The sequence below is a fragment of the Stegostoma tigrinum genome, chromosome 17 (genome assembly GCF_030684315.1).
Source record: "Stegostoma tigrinum isolate sSteTig4 chromosome 17, sSteTig4.hap1, whole genome shotgun sequence".
Taxonomy (NCBI): domain Eukaryota; kingdom Metazoa; phylum Chordata; class Chondrichthyes; order Orectolobiformes; family Stegostomatidae; genus Stegostoma; species Stegostoma tigrinum.
In genome coordinates this window covers 4427516-4442693 of record NC_081370.1, presented here as the reverse complement: position 1 = coordinate 4442693, position 15178 = coordinate 4427516, and the positions used below count along the sequence as shown (strand labels likewise).

Sequence of the window (15178 nt, the reverse complement as noted above, 5' to 3'; positions counted from 1 at the left end):
TTGCTGCAGGGTTGCATTCCCAGGCCGCAGTGCCAATGTCATCGCCGCATTTACCTAGCGTGGCAGCCTGGTATCGCCGAAAATCAATTGCAAACCTGGTGACTCATAGGAGCTCTCAGAAAGAGCCCCTCCTGACTCTCACCCCCTGGGCAAGAAGGCAGGGCAGTTGGAGAGAGGAGTAGCGAGCAGGGGATGCCATGTTCAGAACAGCGAGGGAGGGGCAGCAACGGGCACATGGTGGTGTCAGCAGTATCTGTTCATCCAGATTTGTTGCAAAACAGCATCCTGGTGAATGAGTTGAGGCTTGCACTATGAATGCTTACATGGAGCCACTTTTACAGTTGATTGGTGTTTAAAATGCCCGCTAAGCGCCAACAAAAGGCATTAAAGAGGGCAATAAAGGCAATTAAATGTTTCAAAGCACTTTACAGCCAAAGTACTTTTTGAAGTGTAGTCACTTGCAATCTAGGAATCACAATAGTCAATTTGTATGCAGTTTAAGCAGATATGCTATTTGTGGATATTGAGTTTTTAATGTTGACTAGGGCACCCGGGTTAGCTTGAATGAAGGCGAACGACTGCAGGTGCTAGAAATCTGAAGCAAAAAAATTCTGAAGTAACTCAACAGGTCTGTAGAGAGAGAAACAGAGTTAACCTCAAGTCCAATAGGATTGTTCTTCAGTTCTGAAGTAGGTCAACCATTTCTCATAAAAGGCAGAGCAGACTCGATGGGCTACTCCTGATCCTATTTCTTTATGTCTGCACTATATATATTCTTATCCTGATTCTGGCCCAATAGCTTGGTTAGTTCAAGAGGACTTAGAACAGAGAAGAACTTTCCAAAGTAATCCATGCCATCGTTCGGCAGCCGAAGACAATTGAATAATTTACCATTCCAGCTGTAGAGATCAGCATCTGTTTATCAAAAAAGCCAGAGGAGATAGCTGCCATCAACCATAAAGAACAGCATCCCTTGCTCCTCAATCAGATAGCTCAATCTGGGTTCGGGAAACTGTTCTTACCTGTACTGGGTCATGTGTCTTTTCTGCCAATTTAGATAATCTAAGACACCTTCTTAACAAACCACCTGAAGATCAGTTATGAATTCTTGTCACAAAGACCAGTAGCGTAGCAGTGTAGATGAAATGAACTGTGAACTTATGGCATTGTTTCCAAATGATATCATGGCTAGATCAGTGACTTAAATTGAGTGGAGTGCAGAATGTAAGGAGAACTGTTCCTTCAGTACTAGGGTGGAAATGCACGTGTTCTACAAAACCACTACTCCATTCATCAGCTAAATCAAGCAAGAGGTGTGTTACCTGCAATAGTTCTGGATGACCATGGACAAGAACACAGAGCACAGGAATTTCAATACTGCCAGTCCCTGCAAAAAGACAGAAGCACAGTTTAACACACACGGTATGAGTCTCGGTGCTGCTTTCATTAGGATGGAAAGCATTTCTAATAGATTAACCAAATGACTCAAAGGATTAATTACTGTCTTTTTAAGTAAGGTAAGTATGCCGTTCCATCCAATACTAAGGAGACTAACATCATCATCAGTGCACTAGAGAGAGAGCTGAGGGAAGGGCTGGAGTAGTACTGAAACAATGATTATCCAACAAAAGGCATGCACAGCTAGGATAAAATAGGTAAAATTAACAACAACTCTTTTGTGGAGGTCGCGAGTGGAGTTAAAAGGACATGATGTTCCACGTACAATGAGTTCACGCAGAGAGATGAAACTGGTGACAATAGAAATTCCCATTCACCTCTGTGCCCCCCCCCAATTCAGTCAATGGAGATTCCCATTCACCACTCCTCAATTCCGACAACGGCAGGGGACTTGAGTTTAAGAGCCGCGAGGTTATGCTGCAGCTCTATAAAACCCTGGTTAGGCCACACTTGGAATATTGTGTTCAGTTCTGGTCGCCTCATTATAGGAAGGATGTGGAAGCTTCAGAGAGGGTGCAGAGGAGATTTACCAGGATGCTGCCTGGTCTGGAGGGCGGGTCTTATGCGGAAAGGTTGAAGGAATGAGGGCTTTTTTCATTGGAGCGAAGAAGGATGAGAGGTGACTTGATAGACGTATATAAGATGATGACAGGCACAGATAGAGTGGGTAGCCGGAGACATTTTCCCCAGGGCAGAAATGATTATTATGAGGGGGCATAATTTTAAGGTGATTGGAGGAAGGTATGGGGAGATGTCAGAGGTAGGTTCTTCACACAGAGTGTGGTGGGCATGTGGAATGTGCTCTCAGCAATGGTATTGGAGTCAGATACTTTAGAGACTTTTAAGCACCTCTTGGATAGGTACATAGAGGACAGTAAAATATCGGGTATGCAGGGTAGTTTGATCTTAGTGGGATAATAGGTCAGCACAACATCATGGGCCGAAGGGCCTGTACTGTTCTGTATTGTTCTATGTTCTGGATTTCCATTCACCACGTCCCCTCGATTCTGACAATGGAGATTGCCATTCACTCCCCTCAGATATTGCTTCTCTGAGCAGAGTCTTTATTGTACTTACCTGCGTATCCTGTTCGCTGTTCAGAAATATGCTTCAGTAGTTTGAGCCACAATGTCGTGGTCCCACTGGGAGTGGCATCATCCACCAGTATGAAATGGGAATGGTTGTTATCCAAGGAGTAAAGAGGACCTTGGGTTGTCTCCTCAACCTGGTATATTGCTGGGCAATGTTTCTAAGTAAAGATTTGACAAAAAAAGTCATAGAAAATCAGATGGACCAATTCGAGAGTGATAACATTTTCTCACTTGATGCAGATAGATTTGCTGCCGGTGGGAGGACTGCATAAATCCAAGTTAGGATATTGTGAGTTCAAATCAAACTCCAATCACTTGAGTTCACTGGGGTTGACAGTTGAGTTCAGTATTAAAGGGAGTCCAGAACCGTCCGATGAAACATCTGCCCTCTCAGGAAGATGGAAAAAGTTCCAGCAGCAGGATTTTTCAGATGGTAGAGTTTCCCACTCCTTCATCTGAATGGTCAGCGGGAGCGCATCCCCAGTGATTCCAGCTGCCACTTAATGCTTCACAGAGAGATAACTGGCTGGAAGCTGACTTTCCACCGCTCCCTCAGGCAAAAGTCCAGCCTCAGACAGCTGTTGGCCAATCCAAAAGTCTGGTAATCAAAAACGCTCAGCACTGCCACTGGTAACCATGTCCAGAATTGGAACTGCAAGCAGTTCTGGACTCCAAGGGGAGACTCTTGTGAGGGCAAAGAGAGGTGAAACACAGAAGATGGGGTAGGCAAAAGCTGGGGGCTTGATGGAAAAGCCAGTGGGAGGTTGACCTCGAAGGAGAAGTTGGAGATGTGGAAACTCCTTCTAAATGCACACCAAAGGAGCCTGTCATGTCAGGCTACACCCCCACCACTAACTCACCCTGCCAACTTCAAATCTTTGAGGACATAGGAAGAGGCCTTTGTACGGTGACAGGGAAAACAGAGCACCCTAGGCCTCACAAGTCTTTCCTGTGCCCCTACCCTCTGTCAAATAACAGGCAATGCAATTTCAGGGCAGGCCAGAAGTGGCGTTGGGGGGGGGGGGGTGCGGAAGGTACGAAAATGCATCTGGGGAGTTTTGCAGACCTTGCTCTCATGCAAACGCACCAATGGGGGAAAGCAGAATTTTGTGTCCTGTGGATCCTTGGAGGAGGGGTAAAGTTTAACGTAAACAGGAGAGGCCCAATGGCAGGTCCAGTATGCCCAGGCCTAGCTACCTCCTCATTGAAGTTCTGTAAACAAAACCAATTCCTTCTTCATCATCCAAGTTGAGCTCAACGCTTGAACGACATGGTGAGCCCTACTTTGCCCAGTCAACATGTCATAACACCCCTCATCTTCTCTGCTTCCAAGCCTACTGGCAGGTACGAGTTCGACCCAAGGCAAACTCCCAGCCTGGTTGGTACCCCTCTGCTGGAGAGCACTGTGTTTGCGTTTCTGCCGCCCCCTCACAGAACAAAGCAGCCCTCAATTCCAATGAGATTTGAGACCCAGCATGTACAGTCTCCAACTTGTTTATCAGGCCTTCTGCCACATCTCCCCTCCTTCCTCCACCCCAATGTAGAATGAAAATACATCACAAATTGTTCAGAACGAGACCCATCTCCCTGAAAGCTGGAGAGGTATGAATAAAGGAAAGGTGTTACAACTTGTTTGAATGGTTTACCTTAACACTGGCTAAGGCTTCACAGTCAGAAATAATTCTCCATGGTGATATTCCTATCGCAAAGACTTTGATCTTAGAGCATGTGTTGGCCAGCGCATGATCACGGACTGCCTCCCCAATGTGTTTGGTGATTCCAGCTCGCAAACCACTTGTAATAATCCACGCTCCTGTATGTAAATTTGACCATAGAGTGATTTTTCAGTTATAAGCAAAAAAGAAATCAACTTTCAATTTCACTATCATACCTAATACGTCACCTTTCTCATCCAAATCTTCTGACCTCGGTTGTAATCCCTGTTTTCAAAGCAAAACATGACTTTCTTAACTTTCTAAGACTTTTTTGGGCCTAAATTCTGATCCACCCAAACAGATGCAGCAATAACAAAGCACACGGGCAGCACAAAGAGGGTGAGCCACTGGGAGAAGCCACATTTTACAGCACAGCTGCCATGACAAAGTAAGCAGACACAGTTTAAAAGTCCCAAAGGCTTTTCGATAGGCTACAGAGAGAAAGCAAGCGTGTAACGTTGGATGAGGTGGTAGGGTGCCAAACTGCATGGTTAAGGTGGCTGCCAGTTGGCAATTTTGGATGTGCTGCAGAACTGGGCTCAAGTGTTGCCATTGTATCAGTGATAATGGGAACTGCAGATGTTGGAGAATCCGAGATAACAAAGTGGGGAGCTGGATGAACACAGCAGGCCAAGCAGCATCTTAGGAGCACAATAGCTGACGTTTCGGGCCCAGACCCTTCTAGGCCCGAAACGTCAGCTTTTGTGCTCCTAAGATTCTGCTTGGCCAGCTGTGTTCATCCACCTCCACACTGAAATCTCAAGTGTTGCCATTGGTGCTTTTATCGACACTTTCAAAAGAAAACTTTTATCAGGTTAGACAGTGCTGTAACACACACGAAGATCAGACTGTCAACGAAACCTTACAGAACTGCAACAAGAGCTTACCAAAGTCAGACAGGATAAACAATTAGTGAGTATTAACAAGAGGAAGTGCTTGACTGAACAAGATGTAACCTGTTGCATGAAAGCAATGGGTACAGGTTACACAAAACAAATTATTATCCAACTGGATAAATATGGAGGCAGTGACAACACATCAGTCCCCATCAGGATCTCAAGTTAGATTCCTCTTTTCCCTACCCATAATCGTATGATGTCATCAGATTGGATGGAGCCTCATTAAGTCTCCAAAATATGTCCTTTCAGAGCCATTACCTTATTGAATATCCTTTATTGTCCCATGTAATCAACAGAGATACAGTGAAAAGTGTGTACACCAATGTGCAGAAGTGCTATTCACATTAACTTAGAATAAAAGTAGTTAAAAAAAATAACTTAAAGAGAGTCCAAACTTTCCTTTTCTGCTGCTGCAGCATGCTGCCACTCGAGTCTTGGTCCAGAAATTCCCGGCCCACACTGTGCCACCAGGAATGTCCCGCTCTGGACTGCCCAGCCTTCGCCATGTTGCCGCGTGTGTCCCTGGGCCCATCCGTCGCTCCAGGGACAACCTCGGCCCTTCCATCACCAACTCGGCCTGCTTGCTCCGGCATTTATCGGGCTGCCTTCTCCCGCCTGCTACTGCTTGCGCTGTGGCTCACTGCCTGTGCGATGCTCCGGGGCTGCTTCCCCACGTGCTGCTCCTGGGCTTGCGGTCCACGTGCTGCTGCAGGGCTGGCTGCTCGCAATGGTCCGGGCCATGAGGGCTCGCTGCTTTGAACTTGCTGTCGGCCAGTTCACACTCACTCATAGTTGATAGGCTAATAACTTTGTTAAATTCCTGTTGCCACATGGCTGACAAAGAATACAATGGGACTGTTCATTTATCAGTTGGTTTGGGTATGGGACAATAGCAGGACGATCCTGCAAGAGACTCGTGCAGTTATCTCTATGTAGAGTAGCTATAAATCTCTCAAACCTTTCCTGCGATACAATTAAAAAGTTAATTTTCCCAGCACACTGACATCTCCTATTCTAATTCAGAATTGGCAACATTTTCATGGGGCATCAGGTGGGTGCCCACTGGAATAGAAACTTCCTGGGCATTTACCGCAGAGTCAACGTATCAGGGTATTCCCTGGGTCCCACATCCATCAGGGTATCTTCAGCCTTTGGTTATCTGGAAAATCAGAGTCTTAAATTCTGACCTAAAGGTTATGAAAAGAAAACTGTCTTTTCTCATATTTTGACGCTCGCTTTCTGCTTTTGACTGTACATGGTTCCCAGCAAGGAGATGATAGAAGCACAAAATCTAACATTCAAAGTCAAGAAAAAGGCTATTTAGACCATCATACCTGTCTCATCTCATTGTCAATGCTGCACAATTTAATTCTTCTTTCTTTATAATTAAGCTTCATCAAGTACATGTCCAAATGGTTTTTTTTTGTTGACGTTACTGTCTGATTCCATCACACGTCACATTATCAACCGCCCTTTAAGTTAAGAAATTTCTCACACTTTCCTTCTAGCTTTTCTCTCTTATTTTGAATGAATGATCTCTGGCTGTGGCCCACTTGCCAGAGAAAGTATTTCTTTGCATTTTGTTTAACAGAGCTCTCATAATTTTGAATAGTTCCCCCTTATTTGTTTTCTGGTCTAAGCAAAAAAACCTGACTTCTCCAAACTGGCTGAGCTGTCGCATCTTGGTGAACTCCTTGTATTTTCTCCCAGCTCATGATATCCTTTCTAAGGTGTGGTGCCTATCAATGTAAACAACATTTCATAGAGTTATAGACTCAGATGCACAGCATAGAAACGGATCCTTCAGTTCAACTCATCCATGTTGACCAGTATCCTAAATAAACTAAGTACATTTGCCAGTATTTGGCCCATTTCCCTTTGAACCTCACTATTCATAAACCCATCCAGATAACTTTTAAATGTTGTAATTGTATCAGTCTCCACCACTTCCTCTGGCAGCTCATTCCATACACACACCACCCTCTGCGTGAAAAAGTTGCCACTTTGGTCCCTTTAACTCTTACCCCTCTCACCTTGAACCTTTGCCCTCTGGTTTTGTGCTCCCACATCCTGGGGAAAAGACCTTGTCTATTTACTCTATCCATGCCCCTCATGATTTTGTAAACCTCTAAAAGGTCACCCTCCAGCTTCCAATCCTCCAGGGAAAATAGCCCCAGCTAGTCAGTCTCTCCCTACAGCTCAAACCCTCCAACACTGGCAACATCCTTGTAGATCTTTTCTGAACCTTTTCAAGCTTCACAACATTCTTCCTGTAGCAGCGAGTCCAGAATTGCATGCAGTATTCCAAAAGTGGTCTAACCAATGTCCTGTATAGCCGCAACATGGCCTCACAACCCCTATACTCAATGCACTGCCCAATAAAGTCAAGCATACCAAATGTCTTCTTCAGTATTCTATCCATGCGCAACTCCACTTTCAAGGAACTGTGAACCAACTAAGAACAAACCACATTTTCACACGCCAGCGTGACCTTTATATTCAATGTTCCTCCTTTCAAGTCCATGTAGTCCCTTACGGTTTCCTAACAGCCTTTTCAACTTGCTCGCTTACCTTCAAAGACTTGTGAATGCACACTTTATGAACCCTCCATCCCTTCAAGATTTTTGGCCCCCACTTTCCACTAGCTACAAATCCCACCTCATATTCTACCCATGTGCTTCAGACATTTCATTTCCATTTTGCTCTTTTCTAACTCCCATTTTTCTTACCTTTCTTTAAAAATTCTATAACTGATATTTTTCATAAGCCTCTATTTTATAGTTCATTCTTAACCTGCAGTGTCTTTGTAATCCAAGGTGACCTGGCATCAGATGTTGTAACATTTCCTCTTTTTTGAAATATGGATAGTTTGTGCCTAAATTGGGCTAATTATCATCAGGCTAGCGGTGATCCCCAACAGTGGACTGAAATACTGGTGGAATAATCTCCTCAGTCTTTTCAAGGAGCCTTGATCAGATTCTGTGGCTATCAGTCAATTCACTGCCTGGCATTGGGTTTCCCACTTCTTTAAAGGGTTAATATTTTGCCACCAAGGCCTACTGGACAACACAGGACGAGCAGCCCGTCAGTCCCAACAGCACCACTAGATGCAGTGGTCACTGCCAGCACTGCATCCAGGCTGGAGAAGCCGCATGGACGTTGGCCCCAGCAACCCCAACACACTCATCTTGGTCCAACGGCAGTCAGGCAGGCTTTGGTGAAGGGTGGGAGTTGTCAATGAGCACAGTGGTTCTGCACAGGGACTTTTTGCCACCAGGTGAGATGTTATTGGGATTACATCCCATTGATTTCTATACTTCTATAAATTAATGTCCTTTATCTACCTACACATAGGTACGCAGACACTGCCTTCAAACTTTCTGCCCAACTAGAAATCAGGTGTAAAACTTTGTAACTCCTTATCTTCTTACACATCAGCATGCAGACACTGCTTTAAGCTTCCTGTCTGAATAGAGTTCGAGTTAAACTGTGCAAATCTTTATCTTCTTGCACAGGGGTATGTGGAAACTGTCTCAAATAAGGTTAAGTGAGGAACATTTGTAAAGGTGTGAGACTTCTGAAGTATGTAACTTCTGTCTCTGGCAAAGGGGCCAGGGCACTGACTTTGTTCCAGCCAGGCACATCGGCAACTTGAAATTACAACCTGTCTCGTTAACAACTTGAAATCGCCTCCTGCCATTAGCAGTCACTTCTCAAATGATCGATACTTTATCCTAGTCTTTTATGCTCTTGATGTAATAATTGTTTTGAATCCTGTCTTTGTCTGTTGTAGTAATTGTTTCATGTATCATGTCATTGTGAGATGACAAATTGTTTTATGTATCATGTACTTAGTAAAGTATAAAAAGCAGGGACTGTCCGCTGCTCGGGGAGAATTACTTACGAGACTCTGCACTCTGTGCCGGGTAGAGTACAGTGATTCTCCACAGCTTGTACTTGCTTAGTAATAAAGGATTTCTGTTTTTCTAAACAGGTCAGTGTCTTGTTATTGCATTAAGTCCATGAAGGTCTCCAAGGGAGCCCCCTTGTAGCCTACCAAATGCCCAGTTAGGCAATCTCCTTCCATTTCACAAGCAGGGAAGGAGGCCTCCAGGTTTTACTTGATGGCTCGCCCACATGGTGAAAAACCCTCCTGCAAACTGGCAAAATGTCACTAGTGGAGAAATATACCATTCTTAGTTCCTCAAGGGCTTTAAAAGACCTCTGAGCAGGTAGGACATCTTCCACCTTCCCTGCCACCACAAGTCTTCTTGATGTTGTGAAATTCTACGGGCTCTCACCTCACCATCTTTGTACTTCACCTCAAATGAAAACCACCACTACCTTTGTCTCAAAAAACCCAGCATCACTCCTTTACAATGTTCTTAGCCACAGTTTTTTTATTTCCCTCTTGCACTTCCCACATCATTGAAATTGTCTGCCTTCCAGTCACCTTTATTCCCCATTGATCCACTCCATACCTACTTTAAATCTAATTATATTATGATCCCTATTTCCCAGGTATCCTTCAAAATAACACACTCCATTTGTCCTACCAGAATGAGATCTGGCATTCATTAGCCTTGACATATTTAATAAGAAAGTTCTCAGTACATATTTTAGGTATGTGAGACGGTATTTACCTGTGCTTTGAGCAGCTTTCACCAGGCCTTTTCTGATGGTATCCCGAAGCCACGGTTTCATCAGAACATTTTCTTCTCCTCCAACAATCGAGACAACTAAGTTTGGGGCTGGCAAATTCCAGTCTCCAGTGAGCAAGTCAAATATAGCAGCTGGGGGAGTGTGACAGGATACTCGTACAAACTACATTAGAAGAAGTGCCAAAGCAAATTGAAAACAAATTAGCAACTTCAAACTTACATTTATATAGCTTCTCTAACTCTGTGCGTATCTGGGATGTTATACTGTCAGACAAAGACAGACATTGAGCCAACTAAGCAGATGCTGGGACATGACCAATACGAGGACAAAGATTAGGCTGTCGGAATTTTACTTTGGAAAGGAGTTAAAGATAGAGAGGCAGAAGGGTTTAAGGAGAAAATTTCAAAGCTTATACAGAAAGCACAACCACTAAATGTGAAACAATGAAAACTGAGGATCAGAATTGGAATATCAGAGATATCTGTCTTTAATTTGGAAGATTGTAAAAGATCAGAGAAACCAGTTCAGTAAATTATATCAGTTTGACAACGTTTTCATATATCAATAAAATTAATCAGCATCAATAAATGTGAGGCCAGTTATGACTAACAATATAATTCTCCTAAGACAGTCAAATTCAGACCTCATTGTCAAGCAGAATATGGCAACAGTGCATCAAAAACATTCCCTTGTTAGCGTCTCATACCTTATGCAACAGTGAAGTGAGGATTTAAATAAAGCAGAAGATTTCTACAGAAGCAAAGTACCTGAGCAAAAATTGCAAAACAAATTGAGCTTCTTTACTCAGGGGTTTGTTAATCTATGGAATTCCTTGCCCAGTGAAGTAGTTGACACTACTTCAGTAAACGTTTTTAAAGCTAAGGTAGATATTTTCTTGAACAATAAAGGAATTAAAGGATACGGCGAGAGCACGGGTAAGAGGATCTGAGGTCACGAAAAGATCAGCCATGATCTTATTGAATGGTGGAACAGGCTCGAAAGGCCAGACGGCCTTCTCCTGCTCCTAGTTCTTATGTTCTTGTTGCAGGTGCTAGAAATGTGAAATACAATACAAAGCACAGAAAGTAGGAAACACACAGCAGGTCTGACACCATCTGAAGAGAGAAACAAAGTTAACATTACAGGTTGATTGTTATTCTCAAAAGATTTTTACCTTGCCATGTTTCTTGCCAAATCCGAAAAACTCAACTTCTCCAACATTGCAAATGGGTTCTTTAACATTGCGACCGTTGTATTTTTGCCCTCTTGTTAGTTCCTCTCCTATCACCTCTGCTTGTTCCCCTCTGGACTGTACACACTGGAAAGTCCTCTTTCCACTAAAAGTTAGAACATATAACACAAATTGCTGAATTTTTTCAGAACCCTGCCAAGTCTATCCTTTACTTTGCTTCATTTTATCATTTATTTGACATCGGGATTATTGCTTTCATGAGGCAGGGCTGGGGTCACGCTCCATACCAGCACTCATTTGGACCCAAGTGAGACAGATCTGGGCAAGTGCTTGTCTTTTTATTAGCCTGGAACAGTGAAAGCTTTTGGCTTTGATCATCTGACACACAGAGAGCTATCAACATCCTGTTTATGAATGTCCAAATCAAAAGCTTTTCCAGTTAGTTCAGCCAAGAAGAGACTATCTTGTAGGACATTGTCGAAAGAGGCTGATCTGGAGCCACATGGAGAGAATCACAGGGCCTAAGAAATTATTGACCTCCATTGATGCTGAATCATTCACGGATTGTATCTTTGAGTCCAGCATCTACCTTGTGGTGAAACTGTCACTTTAAAAGGTTATTTTGTCCTGGTTTATTGAAGAGAGATTGCAAAGGCAGAGGTGCCAAGCAGTCTACCAGAATCACTGGAGTCAACAACACGAGAGTCCCCTGGGTTTTTCTAAATCTTAGAACAGTGGAAGCAGCCTGAATGAGTGTGGCCAGCTCTCTCAGAGCAGGCTTTCTAGGTTTTTTTTTAAAGCTGTATCATCAGAAGCTGTTTGGGGGTCTCAGAAGCTTTGGGAGCTTCAATGAATGATACCTCGCTGCTACTTCCTCTGGAGTTTCTCAATGTTTTTTCATCCTGGATTGGAGAACTGGTCGTGAGAACCTGTATCTGAATTCGCCTTTTTGCCAAGGGGGTGTTTACGGGATGTTACTATCTTGGAACAGCTAATTAATAATAGTGTATCTACCATTCAGTTAATTAACTACAATGTTTAAATGAATTGTGTTTTGCTTAACATCAAGTAGATTGACGAGTTGCATCACATCTGAAACACGGTGCTTCCCATTTATCTTTAAAATAAGAAAAAGTTAGAATCTAGGCTACCTTGTTGAAAAATTTTGAGGGGGTCTGGTCTGGACTGGTCTATAACAAGCTGGTTTAGCTTTCTGAAGATCTCCTTTGTTCTAAAGCTCAAAATTTATTTTTAAATTTTTGGGCAGAATGAAAATGGGAACGTTGTGCAAAAAGAGAAACCCGTGGACTGCAATGGTCAAAAAGCCCACTGGATCATCCATCAACCACAGAGCTGACTGGCAGCTCAGTGGGCTTTCTCCCAGAATTCCAAGCCTGGAGCAGGAAGCTCCACCTGCACAGAGCTGGAGACAGCAGGCCAACTTGCGCATGTTAAAGTTGAAACGGTAAGTGTGTGGGCAGATTTTGAGAGTTGGGAGCCAATAGCAGAGCGGAGCAGTGGGCTAGAAGCTAGGACATGGATGTGACTCTCAAAAACAATACCCTCTATCCTAAATAACCAACTGTGAAGCTGGATGAACACAACAGGCCAAGCAGCATCTTAGGAGCACAAAAGCTGACCTTTCAGGCCCAGACCCTTCATTAGAAAAGGGGGAGGGGGAGAGGGTTCTGAAATAAATAGGGAGAGAGGGGGAGGCGGATCAAAGATAGATACAGGAGTCAAAGAGGTGGGAATGGAGCCAGTAGAGGTGAGTGTAGGTGGGGAGGTAGGCAGGGGACAGGTCAGTCTGGGGAGTATGGACAGGTCAAGGGGGGGGGTATGAGGTTAGTAGGTCAGAAATGGGGATGCGGCTTGAGGTGGGAGGAGGGGATAGGTGAGAGGAAGGACAGGTTAGGGACAAGCTGGGATGGTTTTGGGATGCAGTGGGGGGAGAGGAAATCTTGAAGCTTGTGAAGTCCACATTGATACCATTTGGCTGCAGTGTTCCCAACGGGAATATGAGATGCTGTTCCTGCAACCTTCGGGTGGCATCGCTGTGGCACTGCAGGAGGCCCAGGATAAACATGTCGTCTAAGGAATGGGAGAGGGAGTTGAAATGGTTCGCAACTGGGAGGTGCAGTTGTTTCTTGCGAACCGAGCGTAGGTGTTCTGCAAAGCGATCCCCAAGCCTCCACTTGGTTTCCCTGATGCAGAGGAGGCCACAACTGGTACAGCAGATGTAGTATGCCACATTGGCAGATGTGCAGGTGAACATCTACTTGATGTGGAAAGTCTTCTTGGGACCTGCGATGGGGGTGAGGGAGGAGGTGTGGGGGCAAGTGTAGCACTTCCTGCAGTTGCAGGGGAAGATGCCGGGTGTGGTGGGGTTGGAGGGGAGTGTGGAGTGGACAAGGGATTCATGAAGAGAGTGGTCCCTCTGGAAAGCAGACAAGTGTGGCGATGGAAAAATGTCTTTGGTGGTGGGGTCAGATTGCAGATGGCGGAAGTGTCAGAGGATGATGCGTTGGATACAGAGGTTGGTGGGGTAGTACGTGAGGACAAGGGGGATTTCTCTTTTGTCAGTTATTGTGGGGACGGGGTGTGAGGGATGAGTTGTAGAACCCCCTATCCTAGTCCAGTCCCTCAGTCTTTGCACAAATCGGTGTGCTGTATTCCCCCACATACTGATGACTTGCCCGCATTGGGTTACAAGTCACTTCAGTCAACATGCAATCTGTCCCACTTAGACCCAAATGCTGGCAGCCCAGATGGGATGAAGCCCTTAAGCCGTCACTGATTGATCAGTGAACAGCTTTAAGGTGACTCAATAGGAGGGCCAACATTAGACCTTCCAGCCCAGAACTTAAATTTGAGTTGGGAGGAAGGGAGGGGCAGCTACCATCCAAATGTTAACCCATGCGATTATCTGTAATTTTCACCAGCTTTCCTGCCTCTTCTTAAAGACAGAAAATCAGACGCTATAAAAATCTGAACAACTATCTGTGCTGAAAAGACAAACAGAATCGTGAACATTATGAGAAAGATTTCCCTGGGCCTTGGCTGGCAATCTGTCATATTTCATTCTCAAAACAATTTTAGTTTATGCTGTAGCTAACATGCTTCAAAGTTAGTAACAATGCTATATTGTCTGCCCCTTAAGTTGGAGTGAAGTATACTGAGGGAATGCACACCCTTCCCTCTAAGCAATTTATTTACTCCAATCTGTTACACAGCATCATCCACAGACCTTCTGTAATTCTTTCACAGGATTTGGGGGTCACTGGCTGGGTCAGCAGTTTGACCCAGCTCCAATTGCCCTTGAGAAAATTGTGGTCAGCTGCCTTCCTGAGGTCCATTTGCTGTAGGTAGACCCAGAATGCTGTTAGGCAGTGAATTACAGGATTTTGAGGCAGAAACACTGAAGGGGCAGTGACTTATTTCCAAAACAGGATGGTAAGTGATTTGGAAGAGAATTGCAAGAGATATATCTGCTGCCAGCGTCCTTCTAGTTGGTAGGGGTTGAGAGTCTAGAAGGTGCTGTTGGTGGTGGAGGAACTGAGGGTTTGTGGATATGGTCCTAATCAGACAGGCTGCATTGTCAAGCTTCTTGAGTGTTGTTGGAGCTGCATTCATCTAGGCAAGTGGGGAGTATTCCATCACACTCCTGCCTTGTGCCTTATAGATGGTAGACGGGCATTGGGTGGTGCGCCTCTGACCCTGTGCCTATTATTTTTCTACAGCTAGTTCAATTCAGCTCCAGGCTCCACTTGCACCTATCTGCTCACTCCTTCCCCTACCACCTCTCATCATTGGCACAAATACCACCTTTTCCTAGCTGCTTCTAGTTCTGATGAGATACTGGACTTGAAACTTCGGTCTGTTTTCCTTCACACATGCTGCCAGATCTGCTGAGTTTCTCCAGAAATTTCTGATTTTTCTTAACAGGGGCTTTACATGTTGCTCCACAGCATCCTTAGATTGTGGCTATTTGCAGGCATTCAGTAGGGTGAGAAAATGTGAATGGATGCTACTAAATGCAATCATTGTCTCAAGTAGCTAATAGTTATATGGAGGTGTACTAGCCATAGATTGTGACTGGGGATGTTTAGATGTCTTTGTGTTCACTTGGCCCTGAGATGACCCCCCCAACATACAACAAGG

General features: G+C 44.4%; 1 protein-coding gene across 3 annotated transcripts in view; it reads right to left on the bottom strand.

Annotated features, from left to right (window-relative positions):
• Positions 1-15178, bottom strand: part of trpm5 (transient receptor potential cation channel, subfamily M, member 5) — a 106968-nt gene that overhangs the window by 67478 nt on the left and 24312 nt on the right. For all 3 annotated transcript variants that reach the window (XM_048545069.2, XM_048545068.1, XM_048545070.1), the window contains 5 exons: positions 11000-11162; positions 9807-9987; positions 4196-4362; positions 2536-2707; positions 1323-1387 (listed from right to left, as the gene is read on the bottom strand). In XM_048545069.2, coding sequence (XP_048401026.1) covers positions 1323-1387; positions 2536-2707; positions 4196-4362; positions 9807-9987; positions 11000-11162 — 748 coding nt within the window. The remainder of the gene's footprint in view (positions 1-1322; positions 1388-2535; positions 2708-4195; positions 4363-9806; positions 9988-10999; positions 11163-15178) is intronic.